This window comes from Onychostoma macrolepis, chromosome 09 (assembly GCF_012432095.1).
Source record: "Onychostoma macrolepis isolate SWU-2019 chromosome 09, ASM1243209v1, whole genome shotgun sequence".
Classification (NCBI taxonomy): Eukaryota; Metazoa; Chordata; class Actinopteri; order Cypriniformes; family Cyprinidae; genus Onychostoma; species Onychostoma macrolepis.
In genome coordinates, this window is record NC_081163.1 from 12,159,861 (window position 1) to 12,182,613 (window position 22,753).

At 35.7% G+C, this 22,753-nt stretch overlaps 1 protein-coding gene across 6 annotated transcripts in view; it reads left to right on the forward strand.

Moving 5' to 3' along the window:
- The window catches only part of ncam2 (neural cell adhesion molecule 2), a 224,147-nt gene that overhangs the window by 151,525 nt on the left and 49,869 nt on the right, over positions 1-22,753 (forward strand). For 5 of the 6 annotated variants that reach the window (XM_058787858.1, XM_058787859.1, XM_058787864.1 and 2 more), the window contains exons 2-7: positions 2,211-2,285; positions 6,541-6,747; positions 12,951-13,094; positions 13,503-13,637; positions 18,280-18,397; positions 21,200-21,360. In XM_058787858.1, the coding sequence (XP_058643841.1) occupies positions 2,211-2,285; positions 6,541-6,747; positions 12,951-13,094; positions 13,503-13,637; positions 18,280-18,397; positions 21,200-21,360 (840 nt within the window). Of the gene's footprint in view, positions 1-2,210; positions 2,286-5,866; positions 6,233-6,540; positions 6,748-12,950; positions 13,095-13,502; positions 13,638-18,279; positions 18,398-21,199; positions 21,361-22,753 lie in introns of those variants that run through there. The other variant, XM_058787860.1, reaches the window with a different exon arrangement.

Here is a 22,753-nt window from a genome sequence, read left to right on the forward strand (position 1 = left end):
CAGTGTAATAAAATCTTCAAATCATTGCTACACTATATTGAGTGTCATTTTGTTCATTAGCTCGTGACATCAAATATGTAATATTGTTTGAACAGTACGATAAGTGGGAAAAAACGTAATGAGAAGGCTTGTTTTGGGTTTTTTCAAAGTAGTCTTGGGGAGTAATTATATTCTGGTTGCTACGGGCAGCAGCTCACATACCCTCAGACTTGTCTCCATCCAGATGACTAGCTCCAGCCCCACTGTGCTGTAATTAATCATTACGCCAGATGCCAGTGCTTCCCCCATGAGCTCCGTCAGTGTGTGTTTCTTTGTGCGTTCGCGAGTGTGTATGTGTGTCCAGTTTGCTCTTGACTCTTGCATGCCAATGTGCTAAAATCATAAAAAGAACTCAAGTTGGTCATTCTCGGGTAAACAGAAAGACCTCTGGCTTAAGGAGTTTGTATGCTTTCTCGCACATTCATGCTCCAGCTCCTGCATGCATTCTTTTTCTCATTCATATGCGGCCCGCTGCCCTCACCTCTACCTGAGCCACAAATTCACAGACCACTTTTAACGAGGAAACCTGGACCTCCCACTGTCCTCTCCGTATGATTGCCTCTGTGGGTAGAAGAATATGGTGATTTAATCTGGTACTGAGCAGTTTTAAAGGAACAAATCACCCCAATAACTCAACCTCATGTCGTTCTAAACTCACATGAACATATTTCTTTAATGCACACAACACAATAGGACTTATTCAGCATGCTCAAGCTGCTTATAGTACAGTACAATAAAAGTGGATGTGTGACACCCCTGGTCACTATAGGGAAGACAAATGTGGAATGCCTTATTCAGAAAGACACGAATAATAACTTCAAAATGAATAAAAAAATGTACCAAATAATAGAAAAGTACAAGTATCAACATATTTAAAACTGCAGTGCAATGGTGAGTCTCTGAAGCCAGTATCAGTGAAATGTTAACTTATTAAAGAAAAGAAAAATCTGATTATAAATGAATCATTTATATTTTTGATTATTACTCATTAATCTTTATTTAGATTAATAATTAATCTGTAATGTTTGTGAGTGTATATTAAATTGAATAATGTTAGTAAAGATAGACTAATATTAATGAAAATGTAATTTATTTTTATTTTGATCATATTTTAATAATATATAATGATAAATAATTATTAATACAAATAATTAATAAAACAATTTTAGCCTTTTTGAACTTTCATGCGTGTGTTGTCTTGGTATTCCCTACATTGTCCCCAGTAGTATATGGAAATACCAGTAATTTTTGTCCTTGTGGGGATTTTTATTTTTTTTTTGGTCCCCATTACGAAAATAGCTTAAAAATCATACAGAATTATCTTTTTTGACAATCTAAAATAGCAGAAAATGTTGTCACCATAAAACATAAAAACCAATTTGTGTATGTGTGTTTAAATTTATATAAAGATTGTAAAAAAAATATATATAATAATAATAATTTTACAAATTATTTTATGAATTATCCAAGCCATATTTGCTATATGGACAATAAAAATTGAATAAAGTTACTTCATTTAGTTTTGACCCACGTCTGGTTCTATGAAAATTCACAGATGATTTTATTGCAGAAGATACAGATTAATATACAGTTATTGCCAGTTCTGCATACCACTGGTGATAACCATTCACTTTCATTGAGTGGAAAAGATGAGTTTGGACATTCTGCTAGAGTTCATGTTCCACACATGTGTTTAAATTCATCGAATGCATGCTGAAATAACACAGACAATGCATACAAATAAATGATGCAACAAGTGGGTGCAGTTCATTCTTAGTGGGTTCCTCCCTGAAATTGAAATGCAATGCAAGAACAGTCCACGATATATATATATATATATATATATATATATATATATATATATAAGGAAAGACAGATCAAAGCTTTGTCTGTCTTGTGTCCTTTTCTTTTCCTCACTTTTTTTGTAGGTGCTGGATGTTCCAGGCTGGCTAGCCTGATTGAAGTGATTGGGAGGGGGCTTATAGAAGTCTCCCTGTACCCTCTCATCTCTCCTGCTTGCAAAGACAGTTTTTTTGTGCCGCCTGTGGTTTGGTGTGATTTCTGTGGCAGGAACATGTGAGGCACTCTTGTTGTACCTGCGGTTCGTGTGCTGAATTCCTGATTGCTACCTCTCTCTCATCTTTCTCTGTCTCTTTTTCTTTGTTTTCCAGGTGTCCTCCAGGTGTCAATCTCGCTAAAAAAGGTGGAGCTGAGCGTTGGAGAGTCCAAGTTTTTCACATGCACAGGTCAGATTTTTCGCAGCACCACCTCATCACATCTCTCACGCTGATGTATATGAGATAGATGCATGAATGCACACAATTTACGTACTGCTGACTCGAGTAGTCATCCATTTAGGTTGAACAGCTTAAATAACTTCTCCCATTGTAAGCAGTATTGAATTCTAAGACATTTACATTTATGCATTTAGCAGACGCTTTTATCCAAAGCGACTTACATTGCATTCAAGTTAGTTTTTATATTTTATCAGCTCTTGCTTTCCCTGGGAATCGAACCCATGATCTTGGCGTTGCTAGCGCCATGCTCTACTATTTGAGCTACAGGAAAGTATAAGACTAAGGCTTTCTTCATGACCAGTGCAAAGTGTAGGATTTCATGTGTATAGTATGTTTGTCTTGGATTTTCAAACGGGAGTCTAGGGACCTTCAGGGGGCTGTAATGGGTTTTTTTGAGGGAATTTTACCAAATGTATTTTTAAGAGCTGTCAACATCACCATGCTAACCTCTGCTATCACTTATGTTGTGTTTATCACCGTTATTAAATTTTATATTATTGTAGTCTCATTCTGCTTTCTGCAGACTTGTCAGAAATTAAATAACTGGTCAGAATAATCACATTAATTATTTTATTATATTGACAGTTTGTAATAGTGTCGTGGCAATTTTCCTTTTCGGTGAAGGTATGAGACAAAAGTCTTTTGAAGATTTATTTTTTTGCAAGAAAATGGTCTACAGTCATTCATTCTGGGTGCAGAGTGCATCAAAGAAAAAAACTCAGTATTTATATCCTAATCAAATCAGGATGCTTCTATCTCAACCAATCATAATGCATATTCAACATATGTGTCAATTTAAGGTATCCAACTATGTCCCCTAGATGCATTTCTAAGTATTTCATGCAAATCATCATCTTAGAAGCTAGGATGTAGGGTCTCTAAAATAGCATTTCTTGTCTCACACTTATCTTGCACCTTCGACACATAGACTCCTTTTAGTACATCAAAACAACTCAAGCATACTGATAAGGCATTTAGAGAGTTTAAAGAACACTCTTTAGTAGAGTAAAGCAAATAATACCTTTAATATTAAAAATTTCCCTCAGAAATATCAAAAAACAAAAACATACACACACACTACCATTCAAAAGTTTGGGGGCAGTAAGGTGATAGATAGATAGATCAAAAAGTATGCTTTCAGATGATGTGTAAGTCTCAATTTAAAAAAATTGACCCTTATGACTGGTTTTGTGGTCCAGGGTCATATATTTCACAATATTTCAGTTTTTATTGTATTTTTAATCATAAATGCAGCTTCATTGAGCTTATTTCACCCCAAACCTTTTAACGGTAGTGTACACACACAATTAATATTTTTCTAACACCGTATAAATGCTTCTTATACATGAAAAAAAATAAATAAATAAATAATAAAATAAAATTTACAAAAAAAATAAATAAATAAATTAAAAAAAAAAAAATATATATATATATATATATATATATGTATGTATGTGTGATCTAAATGTGGGGGGTCGTTGACATTAAAAAGTTTGAATCCCCCTGCTGTCTAACAGCAGCTTTGTCTGTAGTCTAAACACCTAAAATTCCCTTATTCCCTTGCTCAAAGTTCCTTATCATTCTAAACCAGTCAAGTGTTGTCTGTAAACCGCAGCTCCTAAGCCTCTCTTTCGCTGCACACTGCAGGCAAGTTTGTGCTTGGACAGTGTACTGGAGGAAATGTGTATGGATATCCATGTGCACAGGGGTAGATTATGTCGGGCAGGTTTTGTGGTGAAGCTGGGTGTTGTTTTTCTTTTCCACATGGCTGAGCTGCTGTAGTCAGGTTGCGGGGCTCTGCTGCGTGAGCTCCAGGCTCTACCTGACAGCGTGCTTTAAACAGGATGATGCATGCTGACCCCTGCTGGACGCCCGCCAGATTGCGGGTGATTAGCACACCTTGTATGTATCTGGTGATATGGAAGGTGCACACATGCTTCGCAGACCTTCAGGTCAATTAGCTGAGGCAAACCAGCATGCTCACCTTTAAAAATAGCTTTGGGATATGCAGGGGAGTGTAAGAGAAACTGTATTGGTTTGATATATATATATATATATATATATATATATATATATATATATACAAAGTTCTATTTTAGGCTTCTGTAGGACAGATTAATTTGGGTGCTACATGTTTTGGAAGTTATTTGCTCCAGAAGAGTGAATACAGCTCATAATGGTGGATAACTGTAAAAGACTTGTCCTACACTTTAATCCAGCCTTTTATATATAATGCCAGCCTATTTTGAGCAAAGAGCTATGTTCAGTGCATACTGAACTACAAAATATAACCGGGTCACAGTACATAGTCACATCTTTGATAGTAAGTGGTCATTATTTCAGATTATGTTAGCTATAGTGACAGTGCTGCATGGCTTATCAAAATAAAACCGATATTGAGAAATGGCTTAAAGCATTAGTCAAACTGTGCAAACTGTGATTTAGTTAAATATATACCTTGCCATTTCAGAGTAAATGCAGCACTTGTGTGCACACGAGTGCAGCACTGATTTTTTTATTTTATTTTACAGTACTAATTTTACAGTGTTACTGCAAACATCTCTTACTTTCTTAATATTTTTATTATTGTAATAATCATAATAACAATCATATTATTTTAGTTACATTGAATGAGTCAAACATTTTGCCTTTTTTTTTTTTCTTTTTTTTTTTTTAAGATTAAAAGAGGTTAAAAGAGTTGGGTCTTGTAAAGAGTATACGTAAGTGTGAACACTCAAACTGTTTCAAGTTTTTCCTAAATCATTCAACCCTAAAAGGATAGTCTGTGTGTGTATGTGTGTGTGTGTGTGTGTGTGTGTGTGTGTGTGTGTGTGTGTGTGTGTGTGTTTAAAAAAGCATTAAAAGTCATTTTCAGCTTTTTTTTCCAGTTACCAACAAAATCATCCTAATCAGGCTAGATGATTAATTCTTTCCAAAAATGCAATAAGTAATTTTTATTTTTCTATGCAGATTGGCTTCTGAACAAAATTACCTAATCATTCTAGAATGATTAATTCTTTCCAAAAGTGCAAAAAGTCTTTTTTTATATTGTTTTTATTTATTCATTCATTCATTCAGATGTGATAAAACCACCCCAGACATTTTAGAATATATTTTTTTAACAAAAGTGTAAAAAGTCTTATTTTTTCAGATGCACTCCCTAACAAAATAACCCCAATTATTCTATAATTATTCATTCTTTCCAAACATAGCTTTTCAAGTCATCTGGTGACAATTGTTGCAGAAAAACTAAATATAACAAAGTTATTTTTTTACAATTTCATGCAGCACTAACTGTGACTGACAGTACTCTTATTACTGGGACGAGCAGGTTAAGTGTCTCGCTCAAGGGCACAGTGTTGATAGCTCATGGATCCCTCTCCCCTTGCAAAGCTTGAACTATGTCATACCACTTCCCCAAACCTATCTAAACTGAACTTCATTCACAAGTGAAGACAAATGAATGTGAAACAGGAGATCCCGTGAAGTTTGTTTTTGTGAGCAGTGAAGTGCACTAAGCTTTGTCCCTGAGCCCTTCAACCCCTAACATCTCATTCAGCGACTCCTCCATGGTCCAGCGTCTGCCGAGCGGACTGAGATTATGCCATCTCGTCCTCTCCTTGAACCCCTCACGTCCCTCGGATCAGGCTCTGCTCCTTCGCTGATAACCCCCTGCCCGCTCTCAGCGGTTCTCCCTTGGCAGAGCTGCGTCATGGGGCCGGTTGCATCCTCGGGCCTGCCCGTCTGCCCGGAGCCTCAGTCTCACGCTCTCCCGTAGTGCAGCCGAAGGCCCCTGTTGTGCAGCTGATTGATGCTTTGAGCGGAGAAGTGCTGCACCATGCTGATGCTTTTTATGACCTTCCAGCAGAGCAGGATTTACGGCGCCAAGCACCTTGGTACCAAGTGTGGATTCGGCCAGCCGCTCTCTGCAGAGCAAAGCACATGACGGGTTTTGTTTATCGCAGTGTGTGTGTCTTTGTGAGACAAAGAGAGAGTATATGCCGCTACCAGAGGCTTAAGAGATATCCTTAAAGGGGAAGTTCTGCACCACTAGCAGCATCAAATGAAATGGCAGTGAAACGTGGCCATAAAAGCATTTGTTTCCTTTTAGATTAGGACATACTTTCTAAAAAAAAAAAAATACATTTTATAATAACACTATTGTCAAGTTGTTCTCTAAATTTTTTTCTGTGTGTGTGTTTAGTGATCGGGGAGCCTGTGAGTCTGGACTGGTATAACCCGCAGGGGGAGCGGATGGTCCCGTCTCAGCGGGTGGCCCTGCACAATGAAGGTGTTCGTTCCAGACTCACCCTCTACAATGCCAAAATAGAAGATGCTGGCATCTACCGGTGCCAGGCCAACGACGCACAGGGACATACACAGGAGGCCACTGTGGTGCTGGAAATCTACCGTGAGTATCAAATGCTAACAAATAAATCTGTTCATACACACCTTTTGTTGTCATCATGGTCCTTATAACTTAATTTATGTAAATGCATATGAACAGAGATCAGAAATTAACAGGGGCCTTGTGATAAAATATCAAAAATATTATAATGTCCCATAATGAACTTTTACAAAATGGCTTTTAATGAATTCATCTGTTTTTAGTCGTAAAATATTTGATATACATTTAAATCACAGAATTACATTAAGCTTTTTCAACAGAACCTTTCCTTGTTTAAACTTCTTTTAAAAATAAGAAATAACTAGGATTAAGTAAAGTGCAAAAATAATAAAACTAATTGAATGCAATAAAATCAAGATTAAGAACTGTGTTGCATCATCTTAATTATCTATGAACAAGCAGGAGAAAACCATTTTTGAGTATTTGTGTATTGTAACATCTCCAAGACGCTTCAAGAAAACTACCTACAAAGCTACAGTACTGTGAAAAGTTTTAGGCACTTGTGTGTGCAAATGTTGTAAAGATAATTTCACAAATAGATTTTATTTAGCAATTAACTTCTATTAACTAAATTAATTATGCTGAAAATTCAGCTTTACCATCACAGGAATAAATTACATTTTAAAATATATTTAAAATAAAAAGTTATTTTAAATTGTAATAATATTTCCCAATAGCACTCTTTTTACTCGTAAGAGACTTTTTACAAAACAATTTAAAATGCTACTGAGCCCAAACTTTTGAACAATTATTTTGAATTCAGGTACTGCACATTGTAACATTTACATCTTCTGTTGTTGAGCAAAGTGCACCCTGGTCAATTTGCAGAAATGCATTTTTCTTTCTTTCTTTTAAGTTATGCATTTTCAAACCTGTTCTGACAAGTTTAGCAGAGTGAGGAGACATAATGGGATCAGAAAATGACTTGAGCCAGAACTGAACTTCAGTGAACCAGAACACAACAAATATTTTCACATTGTTGTTACATGTTACAGTGTTTACTAAAATTTGCAGAACCAGTTAGAGAATTTTAAGAATGTAGAACCTGTGATTCAACACTGTGGGGCTCTTCAGCATGAAAAGCAAGCAGCTTTTGTCTCTGCTGCTCATGGCACTCGGTACACAGAATCCACCCAGGGGATACCAGGCTTCCTGGCACGCCTGCGGTCTCTGAGCGGTGGGGATGCTGTCCCTTTCAACATCCAATCACTGTCAAAGCCCAGACTCACATCTGTGCCGAGAGACCAGTCAGAGATACATAGATAATTGTCTTCTTTGCTCTATTTTACAAATAAACCGAGAAAATAACAAGCTGGCTTTTCATGTGTGGAAGTAAAGTTCTGACAGTGATGTTCGCTTTTCAGTTCACCTGTTTTCTTAAGATGGTATGTTTTGAAATGTCTTGAAATAGCTTGTCATCTAAGGTACACTCATGTATTTCCTCTAAAGTTTGTTTGTCTCCAGTAACATACATCATTCCAATTTCAGACATGGCTGAAATCAATACAAAGATATCAGAAAAATAAAATTGCACCTGAAGAAAAAAAAAAAACGATGCAGTAACCCTCCATCTGTCCTCATTTCTTCTCTTTGGAGATTATATTTGAGGCAAACTTTTACCTTGAATTATCATACATTTACATTGAGATTTATTCAGCATATTACAAGGAAGCATGTCCCGGCTATAAAAGCAATTCAAGACTACTGTATATTGATGCAAATTACAATGGAACAACATCTTGGCACAACTATGTGGGAATCCATTACATAGCTAAGGACATTATGTGTGTTAGCACAAAAAACCCTCCACCATTGGAAATGCTGCCATTGAAATAGCTGTTTTGATTTTCCCTGTGAATAGAGGACATCCAAATGCTTTCAAAGAGAGCTTCACAATGCAGGGGAAATGGACGTGTTCCATCCGAAGATGTTTGACAAATCTGTTGATGTAAAGCTAAATGTAATTCCCCAACAACGAGACAGCTGCCGCCACACGACAGAGAGGGAACCAGCATTATTAAGAAGAAAAAAGGTGACTGGGACGGGGGAGTTTTGTGGGGTGGTCAAATTAATGTGCCTTAAAGGAACAGTTCACAACTTTCCTAGCTCTGTGGAACAAAACATTTAAAATATTTGGAAAAAATGTAGATATTTTACGGAAAGTGGTGGCTGTGGTTATGCAAAAAAAAAACATGCAAAAGTGCTATAAAAGTATCATAATTTACTCCATATGTGTGCACTCTGTTCCAAGACTTTTGAAGCCATATTATAATTACTGTAAATGAGACTGAAATTCAATGAATGCTAATATCCAGTGATTTTCCAATGAGCTCTTAACAGCCTGGTCTCACAAAATTCCGTGTAATGACCACGGACTCTTAACCCCCGAATCTGTGGTGGCATCACGGAATCGCCGAAAATTCCGTGATGGGCTCACAGAAGTGATACCAATGAAAGTCAGTGACAGGCATCAGCAGTGGTCCATGCACGGATCCACTGGTTGAATACCAGCGCTGCATCGGACCACGTAAAAAGAGTGACTCCGATGCAGTTATATTTTGTATATAAATTTATACTTTCACTGAGTACCTAACCCCAACCCTACCCTAAACCTACCCACTTCTGAACAATGTAAAACACACACAGGCAAATATAAGTGCAGTCACAGGTATTTATTGCAAAAACTGTCCATAAACAAGCAGTATAATGGCAATGTTGTTACCCAATATATAATTTAATTATGACGATAAAATTCCCAGTATCGCGTTGGCATATTGATGCTAAGGGTTTCCTATTTAAAGTGTTGAACCAGTGGATCTGTGCGTGGTTCACGTCTGATGCCTGTCACTGACTTACATTGGTATCACTTCTGTGAGCCCATCACAGAATTTTCGGCGATTCCGTGATGCCACCACAGATTCAGGGGTTAAGAGTCCGTGGTCATTACACGGAATTCTGTGAGATCACGTTGGCTCTTAACCTGAAAACTGCTTTGACTAGATTCACTGCAAAAACGGTTTTTTTTTTTTTTTTCTTTTTTGTTTTCTAGTACAAAATGACATAATATATTAATTATTTTTTTAAAATATCTACTTTACATGTACAGAAATAATATTATATTAATAAAATAATATACCGGTAATATTAAATATACAGTAAACTGTTTTTAAGTTTATTTTTCTTACCCCTTTGACAGATACATTTTTTTAAGCTTAAACTTACTTAATTTTGAAAACAAGATTTAATATCTTACATCATTTTGCTCCTCAAGTGAATGCATCTTGATATAATAATGTTTGTACTGTGGGAAAAAAAGACAAAAATACTGAATAATTAAATCACTTGCATCTATTAAAATTCATGAGCCCTATTTATAAATCAATAATTTGGACTGATTTTGTGAACAAAACTGACTTCAAAACTGGAGAATATAATGCACACATGATCTATGGACGTATATTTTTATGATGCTGTGTCTTTAAAGTTTTAAGGCTTCAATTCCTGTACACTGTAATTGCATGGAAAAGAGCAACTTTCCCAGTTTTTTCTTATATGTTGCCCATAAGGGGGGGAAAAAGAAGAAGTTTAAAACATAAGAGTGAGAAAATAATGACAGAATTTTAATCTTAGAGTGAACCAATCCTTTTGGAAACACATCTTAATTGATTCCTTTGTTAAACTTTTGAATTAATGGGGAAGAGGTGACTAAAAGTAAGAAAGAATGAGTGTGAAAACGAGAGATGCCAAGTATAGACAAATTGAAGAAGAAAGGAAAAGGTGCAAGGGTGAGGAAATTTCTCTCTTTAAAGGGCCCGGCTTCAAAGGCTTAAAGCACAGGGGTAAAACAAGGCTACATCAAATGTTCACCAGATTGTCTTTCTTCTTCTTTTTTTTTATGTATGAGAATGATATTTTAATACTCAGTGTGTTTAATTAGTAGATATTGCAAAGTTTCAGGAGATATTTCCCAATCTTGCTTCTCTGTGGCTGACTTTGTTCCAAGCTTGGCATTTGCCTATGTTCCATTAGAAGTTGTATTTAGAGCAGTGGGAGCCGTGTAAACAGACATGACTCACAGATCAATACGCAGAGCCGCTGTGCTGATGAGGGTGTGCTGCATCATTCAGCCCTCTGAAGACACATTTTCTTATACTGCGGTGTAGCAGATGTTTACAGCAGCTTCCCACACAAACAAAATGTGGTTTTGGTGTGTCAGAATGTGGCTGTGAATTGTGAATAATCAGAGACGATGTGGAAGCACACCTGATTTATGACAAGCAGACATAGATGTTGACATGTCCGTTGTTTTTCGTTGATTTTCCTTTGGTTTCCGCACTGGGGGGTCTGAACTAGTTCTCCAAAGCCTTCATGTTTTTTTTTCTTTCATCAATTTTTCTTTTCAAATCCGCTTGGATTTCACATGTTACAAATTAAATCCATGCAACTTTCACCCAATATACAGCCCAATCCAGAACAATTAGCAGCATGCAACTTAATCAGACATGTTTGTTTGTTTTGTTTTATTTTTGGGTATTTTATGGTATGTAATGGTTTTACATAAATTTACTTACAAAATAAATGTAACAAATCTATTATAGTTACTGAGAAAAAAAAAAAAATTCCAAAGTATATTAGCTATGCAAAGATTTAATTTCTTGTTGTTATTTTAAATCTGTATTTAACCTCAGATGCTCTGAAAGTAAAAAGAAGTGCTAAAGTCTGATTTTGTGGTGACTGTGCTTTAAAATGAAATTATTATAATCTTAACTCAAGTGATGAAGGATTTTGAAAGTCTGACAGTAATGTTGTGTTACAGAAAATGGTGAGTACTGCTGTAAAGGCACACTGAGTCCGAAAATTTCACGTGCGTTTTTCAGTTTTTTCGTATTCCTCATCCTTTCCTATAAAAATGCATGCTGCGGATGCGAAATGAAGAAAATCGAACCTGATTCAAATTTTTTATGACGGACGAAAGTTTCGGAGGCAGTGTGTAAACGTGATTGACACAACGTGAGGTTGTATTTATTTTTTAACATGCGAAAATTTCGGACTCAGTGTGCAATGACCTTACGTCTGTAAGGATAACCTTGCCTGGTTTAAATGTATGGTAATGATTAACAGTTAAAAACATTCACTAGAAATTTTGAAAAGTAATCAAATCAGTTACATTACTTTAATAAAGTAATTGAAATAGTTACACTACTTATTACATTTTAAATAGGGTAACTCGTAATCTGTAACCTATTATATTTTCAAAGTAACCTTCCCAACACTGGTCACAAGGACGATTTGAAGTCACCCTCCCCTGAAATCTCTTACATAAACATGAGTATGTCCACAGAAAAAAGAAATGGTCTCGAAACAATTTACGCTCAGAAATTTGTAGTAAATTGTACAAACAATTACAAAAAATGGCAAGTAACACAATGAATTAAAAGAATTGAAATAGTATTTTCTTGTGAAACATTCTCCAGTAATCTGTTATTTACAACTTTGAAGAGATAGTATCTAGTAATATTTTTGCTTTTTTAAGTCTTTGTGCGATTTCAAAAACTGTACTATTGTGAAATAATGCAGACTTGGGGCTCAAGAAACGTTTATTATTATTATTATTATCAATGTTGAAAACGGTTGTGCTGCTTTTGTGGAAACTGTGATGCATTTTTTTCAGGATCCTTTGATGAAAAGAAAGTTCTAAAGAACAGCATTTATATGAAATAGAAATCTTTTGTTGCGTTATAAGTGTATTTACTGTAGCTTGATCGATTTAATACATCCTTGCTAAATAGAAGTATTAATTTATTTAAAAAAAAATTTTAACACTTTATTTTGATAGTTCACTTTAGACATTCTACTAACAGTAAGTAACTTTGCAACTACATGTCAACTAGCAGTCATTACAGTATTAGCAGACTCTCTGCTTAATATCTTCTAACACTTTATTTTGATGGGTCCACAACATACAACATACTGACTATAAGAATCTCTGCAAGTATATATATCAACTTTTTCGACTAACCCTAAACCTAACCTAACAGTCTACTCTGAGAGTTAGTAGACATGTAGTTGTGAATTAATGAGAATTAGTTGACATGTAGTTATATAAAATAAAGTGTAACCAAAATGTCTTACTGATCCCAAACTTTTGAATGCTAATGTGTAAATTAATAGCATTTCACAACATTTTTCTCCTCCCTGATCCACAGAGAAGCTGACATTCAGAGATGTGAGGTCTCCTCAGGAGTTTCGACAGGGTGACGTGGCTGAAGTGGTCTGTGATGTCACCAGCTCCCCCGTTCCTGTGGTCTCCTGGTTTTACAACAATGTGGAGATCATTGAAGACAATGAGAGTAAGTAATCTGCCATACCGCCTATCAACTATATTATAAAGCACACCTTTGCAGCTAAATAGATGAGATAAATACGTATTGTTACTTTAATTGTTGAAAAGTGCAGAGCTCAAGCTGCTCTGGAGCTGATTTGAGAAATAGAAAAAGATTGTCAAAAAAAAAAAAAAGTAATGAATGAATGCTTAAAGTATTATTATTGTAAAGGATTGAAGACCTTGATCACTGCAAGAATTTTAAAATATTATTCCCTTTCCCAGCTTAGTGGTGACAAGTTTTAACAAGCAAGCTGGTAAAAAAAAAAACAATCTGTGTTTTATGTAAATGTGATTTCAGCCAGCAATAAATATAGCTCCTTTGAAGGCAAAATTAGCCTGTCATTAACACGCCATCAAATATTTTGTTCTCCAGAGTTTCAGCTCCTACAAAACAATAATTTGCAAGTCCAGAGAGTAACTAAAGCAGATGAAGGAGTGTATCGCTGTGAGGCCAGAGTCGAGGCAAGGGGAGAGATCGACTTCCGGGACATCATCCTGGTAGTTAACGGTGAGTTTGAGAATGGATCCAGTAGTCTTTCCTGAGATCTGTCATTATATTCATGATTTCCATTTTTGGTGAACTGTTCCTTTAAACATAAAGTCGTCCCAGCCCTATCTTTCAGACGAAAGCCACGCGCATTCCGTTATCTCAATGACATTAGCCCTGTGCCGTCTGATGGGAAGGAAACGGCACAGTGACATCACCCCGTCTGCGTGTCCTTGTCTAATGCAATGATAGCGAACATGAACGGGTGTCTGTTTAGTTTACTTCTGATATTTTCCTTGCTGATCCAATCATGGTGCTCAATGAGGCATGACCGATAATCCAGCCGACATGACAACACATATCAGAGACCGACATAAAATAAATGCCACTCTGCGGGGCTGTTCTGAAGCCCCTGGTCAGATAAGTGTTAGATAGGGAGTACAAAATTAATATGTCTTTGTCCTCCAGGAGACGTTTTGATCTTTTCAAAGTTAGCTTTTGCCGGATGCGTGTTGTCGGTTGAAAAGTCTGGACACTTTGAGATGACTTTGAAATGCCTAGGCCATACATACTAAACAGCGTCTCTGTAATATCTGTAATGTTGTGGCTTTAATGTGTGATTTAGGCTGCAGAGAGCTTAGCTTTCCCTGGCCCCTGCGTGATATGTGTGTATATGAATATAGAAATGAAGAGAAATGAAACTGAGATTATTTCTTATGCAGGAGATTTATTTAGTTTACATAAATGAGCAGCACTGGTGATATGAAATTGTTGCATAGCTTAGATTCATTCTGAATTGTTGCATAGAAGTATCAATGCTGTTGCCAGTATTTCTTTTTAAATTATTTAGTAGAAGTAAAAATGTAAATAAATGAGGACATTCTTGTGAAGTCCATTTGAATGGCATACAATAGCATTCAATAGTTTTGGGGGGGAAATTATATCGAAAGAAGTTTATTATACTGTTCAAGGCTGTATTTATTAGATAAAAATAAATGCAGTCTTGGAGAGTATAAAATACAGTTAAACACTGTAAAATATTATAAAAAGAAAAAAAGAGAAGAAAATATTTTACAATCTGATTTATTCCTATGATTGCAAAGCTTAATTTCAGCAGCCATTACTCCAGTCTTCAGTGTCACATGATTGTTCAGAAATCAGTCTAATATTCTGATTTGCTGCTCATTTGCTATATTATTATTTTTATCAATGTTATGTTGCTTAATATTTTTGTGGAAACTGTGAAAGAACAAAGAACTGCATTTATTTGAATATATGCCACATAGATCACATAAATAAATGTCAATTTCTTTACTGTCACTTTCAAGCAATCTACACTTTTAAAAATAAAGGTGCTTCACGATGCCGTCGAAATGGTTCCATAAAGAACCTTTAACATCTGAAGAACCTTTCTGTTTCACAAAAGGTTTTTTGTGGCAAAAGAAGGTTCTTCAGATTAGAAAAAGGTAAGAAAGAGATGGTTCTTTGTGGAACCAAAAATGGTTCTTCTGTGGCATCGCTGTGAAGAACCTTTTAAGCACCTTTATTTTTAAGAGTGTATTGCCTCCTTACTGAATAAAATAATTAATATTTTTAATATATTAATTATATTATCTTGCTGACCCCAAACTTTTGATCAAAAGTGTAAGTCCAGTAATTTAATAATTATCAGACATGTTTGAAGTTATATTAATGTTCCTGAGTTGTTGTTGAGATCCCATTTGAAACACTAAATGAAAGTGAGATTACTGTTTATTCCCATGGAAAAAATTTGAGAAGCGTGAAATGTAAACAGCAGTTGCTTTCTATTTAATCTCATCGCTGCCTCAGAGGAACAATTAAGATATTAAAGAGATCTCAGTGGTTTTTACTCCGGTAGATTTTTGTACTTCAAAATAACTGCTTTATTGTAATTTTTATTTGTAGCTGAATTATTAGCCTTTGAAAGTGTGTAATTGTTGATGCTAAAGGTCAATTCAGTCTGTGTTAGATGGTTTTCTGGCCTGATTTGATGTCTTAATGCCCAATTGTGTCTCACATTAGCAGAGCTGTTTCAGTTGGGCATGCGTATCTGGGAGTAGGTTAAATTAGATTACTGCCTTTGGAAAATAGGCATCGATTGGCAAGAAAGTCAATGATAATCTTTTTGGAACCATTTCGGTGCATGACAGCCCAGTGCTGTGCTATGTGTGTGTGTGTGTGTGTGTGTGTGTTTCCTCCATGACTCTTACCACAATTCCACAGTGTGTGGGCACCGCATGTAAAAAGTAAAGGGATAGTTCATTGAGAAGTTAAAAATCTGTAATTATTTAATCACTCTGGTGTTGTTCCAAACTAATGACTGACTTTCTACTGAGAAAAAGTAGAAGAAACCTGCAGACTGTGTTGGTTGTTTTTTCATGCAATGAAAGCACACTTTAACCTTACAAAAGGACTGCAAAAAGTATTTAAAAAGTTTTTCACACTTAAAACGCTGGTCATGTTTATCCCAAGCCTTATGAAGTGATAACATAGAATTGTGGGTGAAAAAGACCAAATAGAAGTTAGTATTCACTGATGAGCTTCATCTTCATCGAAGTCAGTAAGTTAAACTCAAGAACCGTATCAGTCTGAATTGTTTTTGTGCATTCTTTGAAAATAATTTAAAAGAATCATTTAACTGCAAAATTCTTGATTCATGACTGAGTCAATCATAACTTGCTCTCTTTGGCACATTCAGAAATGAATGAGCAATGTTCAATTTTGACTTCAATTTATTTCTCAAACAAAGCTATCGTTTGACTTCAGAAGACTTATATAGTTGCCAGATATGGTTGCCAAGTCATATGGGTCAGTTTTATGCTACTTTTAATCTGATTTTATGGAAAAGAGTATTCAAAATTTCTCCTTTTTGTTTTACAGAAGAAAAATGTAATGCGAGTTTGCAACGGCATGATGATGAGTTAACTATCCCTTTAAGTACAATTGTAAGATCAAATTCAGAGGAAAGATAAAAACCGACAAGTCTGCGGTGCCCTGGGTGTGATCTTTGAGCTGCCCACTCATACAGACGCCCTCATTACCAGCAGTTCAATTGTAGGACTGCCTCCAAGGTTAGAACTATTTAACCCTAGAGAGCGGACAAAGCTTGCTGAGCTGCTCTGATGTGAGACTGAACCCCAGCCGTAATGATGATGATCTCCATCAGGACCTCCGCAGCTGTCATTTCATCAACAAAAAAACACTTATTTGTGCTTTAAAGCGCCCTTGCAGGAGTAATGCACGCCATTGATGCTCTGAAGACAAATGGCAAATGGCAAAACAATGGTGGCATTAATTTGAACTTGGCTGTCAGCAGTTTGGGTTTACCTAATGAATGACCCATAATGTGCAGGGGGAAAAGCAAATAGTGTGTGCGTTTATGATTTCTAATAGAGGACGAGAGGGATGTGTTAATATACTGCCAAGTCAGGCTGAAAGTGACCATGAATAAAACATCCATTTAATCTAATCTTTTTACCCCGGCGCACACTCCATTAAATTGTGTTATGTCTTTAAACCAGTCACAACTCAAAATGATGCCTTTTTTCCAGACAGAATGGCTCCATCCATTCCCTAAACCAGAAAATTGCAAAAGGGAACAAAAATGCTGTATTTAAAAATCGGTGTAGGAAGTTTGCAGAAGAACATTGCTGCCTATTATTGAAACTATTTGAACGTCATTCCCTCTCAGGTGAATTACCTCATTCTGAAGGGCATGGCAGAATCATTTCTGAATGAGTCGAAATTGGGTTAGGTTCAGTCTGAAATTACTTCATCACCTTCCAGTTCTCTGCAGAGATGGAAATATAAAAATTCTCACTCAAATCATTGTACATTCCCATAATAGAGCGTGCCAATGAAAATCGCTATCTGCCTGACCTTGGAGTTCACATATAGAGCTTTAATAGGCGCACACATATACTTTCAGCTGTAAACAGTCACTTTACAAAGATAAGTCGATCTTTTTTCATGAATATGAACTCTGAAAAAACAAATTATTTAGTGGAAGTTTGTTTGAGGGCATCCAGGTTGACCTCGAGGTTGACCCCGAGGTCTTTCTCCATTGACCTTTCACTATATAATTAAGTGGACTGCTCAGGATTTATTGATTTAGACACAGAGGATGGCTGAAGTATTTATTCATTCTTTTTCTGGCTTGTGAGGCATTTTGAGTGCGATCACGTTGTTGATGATCTGTATGCACTGGAGATGAAGGTGAGTGAATAAAGAGTTAGTTCTATCTACTGCTGTGCCTGTGTGTGTTGGAATATAAATGAAAACTCACTACATTACAATATAATACAGCATTTGTGTTGTCATATACTCCAAAACTGGCCGTTTTTCAGCGTGACCAGAAATTTGAATCTTGGATCTCATGAAAACAGCATTTGAGCAATAATTTAGCTCAATGGGTGCCACATGCTGTCAACCAGCATTTCCCAGGAAGTGAGAACATGTTGATGGCTTGTGAATGAATATGTCATTTGAATAAGTATTTGTTGAGACTAGAACATTTGAGAAATAACATGAAAACTTCCGAGAGATTTCACACTGAAAAATTAGAAATGACAAGTTTGTGTATTAGCATAATTCAGAGGTGACACAAACACCATGCAATATTTATTTTTTTTTTCTCCAACAGTTCCGCCAGTCGTCTCTGTGCCGCAGCAGTCCTTTAATGCCACTGCGGACTATGGAGAATCTGTGACCTTCACCTGCCGGGCCTACGGCTCACCTGAACCTGATGTTACCTGGCACAGGTATGACAAACTTATCACCATCACGGATGGATTATTTTCAATTATACAGCAATAAAATAAATAATATATAGACATCTATAATTTTTGTGTATTTAATCTTTCATTTACTACTATAATGAATTACTTTTTTGTATTTAAATATGATTATATAAATTAATCAGAAAATCATATTATTAACAAATAATATTAAAACAAAAATTGTTGGTTGTAATCCCTAAAACATTTTGAAAACTTTATATAATTATTCATCCACACTTTCTGATTTTCATGAAAAAAAAAAATTACAAGAACAGATTTTTCCAAGGGGGGCTTGGAAATCAAGAGTTTTGATGAGTCATGCAAAAACTGAGGAGCAGGAACTGGGGAACAGGAACAAGGTAAAACAGCCAAGAAAGAGCTGTGATGACTGGGAATGGACGCATTTATTCCATCCTTACTGTGTGGGCTTTGAGTGACAGCAGCCCAATGCGTTGATTACAGGCTCTCAATCATTGTAATTACCTCCGGCTCGGATGAGAATGAGCGAGATGAAAGCGATCCCTGCCGAGCATTCTCACACGTTGACCTTTAATGAATGAGCCTAACCAGACCACTCACTGATACACTGGGACATGACAAAAGCATCACCAATTACATTATGTCTGCTAAAACCTGATAGTTTCATTTAATTTTACACGTGCTGGTGCCAAAAAAAGGACTGTGGAGGAAGTAAAGCGTAAAAATAAATAATAATAATGCTATAAATAAATGTATGCGTGTAAAGAGTTAAAGATCTAAATATACTTAATGCTGCCTAACAAAGTCCCTTTAAGGCAAGTCATGTCACTCGGCGGCCATCTTTGAAACACCTCTCAGGCATGCACTCTTTGAATGGGGAACCATCAAATTCTCCAAAACTGTTCACCAAGCTTACGATTAAATTTCCTATTTGAAATCACCAATGAAATCTGACAACAACTCTATCATAAATGGGGGTTTTTTGGGGCTAGATCAGCCAGTGCGCATACGCAGTCCTAAGCGCACGTCTCAGAACGCTGACTGTTTCTATAGCAACCGAGACGCTTCTAACGACAGCCGCAGTGGAGCAGCTTTACCGATTAGTGATTGGCTCTTTTCCTCAGAAGGCGGGGCTTCGTTCGATAGAGCGGCCATATTGAGTGTTGCATTTTTCCTCATTCAAAACTATACAAGTGACACATCTTGGGAATTCTATAGTCTTTGTCCCTAACCAACCAAGTTGTTTAGCTGTGAGCAACAGGCATTCACTAAAAAATTAAAATAAAAAGTCAAAATGGCCTATTGACATGAAAGGATTTACTTTAAACTAATCTTTTTTTATTATTATTTATCTGGAAAATCATATATCACACTATATGGAAAATTTGTTACAGTACATGAATATTTTAAATAAACTAGTTAAAAAAGTGCCTCTAATACTAGCGTTCCCTGTTCTTTTTCTATTCTATCTACTTGTTTTCTTTTTATTTATTATAAAAAATGACCCTCTAACACTAGCATTCTCTATTCTTTTTATATTCTGTCTACTTGCTTTCTTTTTATTTATTGTATAAACAAAATCTTGCTATGTGTACTGCATTAGGCTAACTGAGACTTGTCACAGCACTTACATATTATTGCTCTTTTGTTTCTTATGATTGCTTCTATTGTCCTCATTTCTAAATCGCTTTTTGGATAAAAGTGTCTGCTAAATGAATTAATATAATGAAAATGTAATGTAGTAAAAAGGTCAAATTAACCAGTCACATGTACATTTTACCCTTATTAATGTTAATGTTACAGCGCTAAAAAAAGCAGCACATTTACTTACTTTACTCATAGCAACTCGCCAAATTAAAAGCTTGCTGGTTTTAGGTTTGAAAACGATGAAAATTCATATAATATAAAATATAATACAAATAAAATAATATAAAATCCAAATAAAGGAAAAAAATGAAAATGTATTTTAAGTGTACTATATAAAATAATTGTATTTTTTATTTAATGCTCACTTATTATTTATCGTATTATCACACTCTGTTTATTATTTTGTTTATTTTGTTCATTTTGCAGTGTGAGCACCAAACCAAATCTCCAGGTGCCCTCATGAGAACCAGACTGAAATATGTATGTGCACCCCTGATAATAGAGTTAATTCCAATAAAGGGCAACCTGGAGACTGGAAAGTTGCTACGATCACAAGCCTGCTTTATTAGCATTGTGCCCTTGAGCCCTGCACTTGCTTGCACCAGTTAGACTTGTGTACAATTAGTGTCACTACAATTAGTGTGTTGTAATGTCCTCTGGCTGAGAAACATCTGCTCAATTTCAACAATTTTGTTGTAAGCAGTGACTGGAATGAAGCATCCTTCTGTTTGTGTCTCTCTGTTGACTCTGTCTGTATAGCCAGAGAGACCAAGATTTGATTCCCTTCTCCCCATTTCCTGTAGCCACACAGGTCTCTCTGCTTTAAATAGATTTCATTTCCGTTCATTCCTTTCATTATGACAGTCTGAAGCTGTGCTGTAATCTTCTCCAAAAAATATTGCACTGTTCTGTCTCCACCTCGACGGCATACCTATACGGTATGTATATTGAATGTAACAGAATATTTTGAAATGTCGTATCTCCATGTATGATGAATAACCCATCACCTGGCGTGTCTTTGCTTCCTATGTCTGCATTATGTATAATACTTTTGATTGGCTGGTCAGGGAGATTTTCTTCTTGCGATATGAATAATACTACAGTGTTGGGAATTTAGGCTTTGTTCAACTGACGTGTTGTATATGTGTGCTTTGTCAGGAAGGGAGTGCAGCTCCAGGAATCGGAGCGGTATGTAATGAGAGCTCGAGGTACGACGCTCACAGTTCGAAACATTCAGCAGGACGACGGGGGCTCCTACACCTGCAAAGCCTCTAACAAGGCGGGAGAAGTTGAGCACGAACTGGTTCTCAAGGTTTTTGGTGAGAACACCTTTTTTTATTGGGTTACATAACTCTTCATCCACTAAATATGATGCTACCTGTCAAACTAAGCGCACTTGTTGTCCTGTCAAATTATTGTTCAAATTTTGAAAGACCTAAAACCTTAACATAATTTGAAAATGAATCAGCTCAAGCAACAGACTAGTAAATGAGAGGAAAAGGCCAGAATTTTCAAGATTAGGTTTTAATTTTTCTTCTTTTTTTTTTTCCTTTTATTTACTTATTAATTAATTTATTTATTTTTTGCTCATCTCTGTGGCACATCTCCCAGAAGCTGTTGTTGTGATGTAACGTGACCAACATGTACAATGGCATGAATAAATCATGCTAAATAGAACCGCATTGTTTACTATTTCACTGCATGTTTTGCACTGGTGCTATTGTGTTTGTGTTCCCTTTGAGTTTTGTGTGATGTGGAGATAGTTGTAGGTGTGTGGGTCATTGAGTATGTTTACATTTGCAGCAAAACCCTATATGAAAAATCAGCTCATTAGCTCATGTGTTTACGTTCTGAAATTGCTTAGGGGTTATATTTTTTGTGTTAAAATATACACATACATTAAGAGCTACAAATGAAAACATTTACATGCAGAGTGAACGTGGGGTGATAGGCACAGTTCTAAAAGAAAAATATATATAAGAACTAAAACAAAATTGTAATATACACTACCGTTCATATGCTTGGCACCTGTAAGATCTATTTTTTATTTTTTTATTTTACTGTTTATAAAAGAAGTCTCTTATGCTCACCAAGGCCACATTTATTTGATCAAAATATTGTAAAAACAGTAATATTGTGAAATGTTTTTACTATTTTAGGTTATTGTTTTCTATTTTGATGTTTAAAATGTAATTTATTCCTGTTATGGCCAAACTAAATTTTCAGCAGCCATTAATCCAGTCTCTGAAGTCACATGATTCTTTAAAAAAACATTCTAATATGCTTGTTTGGTGCTCAAGAAAGTTTATTTTTATTATATTGAAAATCATTGTTTCTTTTTTAAATGAAGAGAAAGTTTTTATCAATTTAATGTGTCATAGTATTCATTTCTAAAATAAATAAAATAAAATACTGACCCCCTGAACTGGAATGGTAGCGTACATTTAAAATAAATGAAATGCATATTATTGTAGAATTTACATTTAATAAATAGATGTATATTTCTATATAAACATTTTATATTAATATCTCTTGATCTTATGGCTTACATGCCAGTGATGCCCCATCTGCGTGTCTTTCTGAACACTACTTTAGGCTATAGTTGAATGAAGTAAATCATATAATCGTCAGCATCCGTGGCTCCTGAAAGCAAAATTAAGACTTTTTTTCTAGCTTTACCTAAAAACTTTCTATCTTCCTTATGGCTAGTGC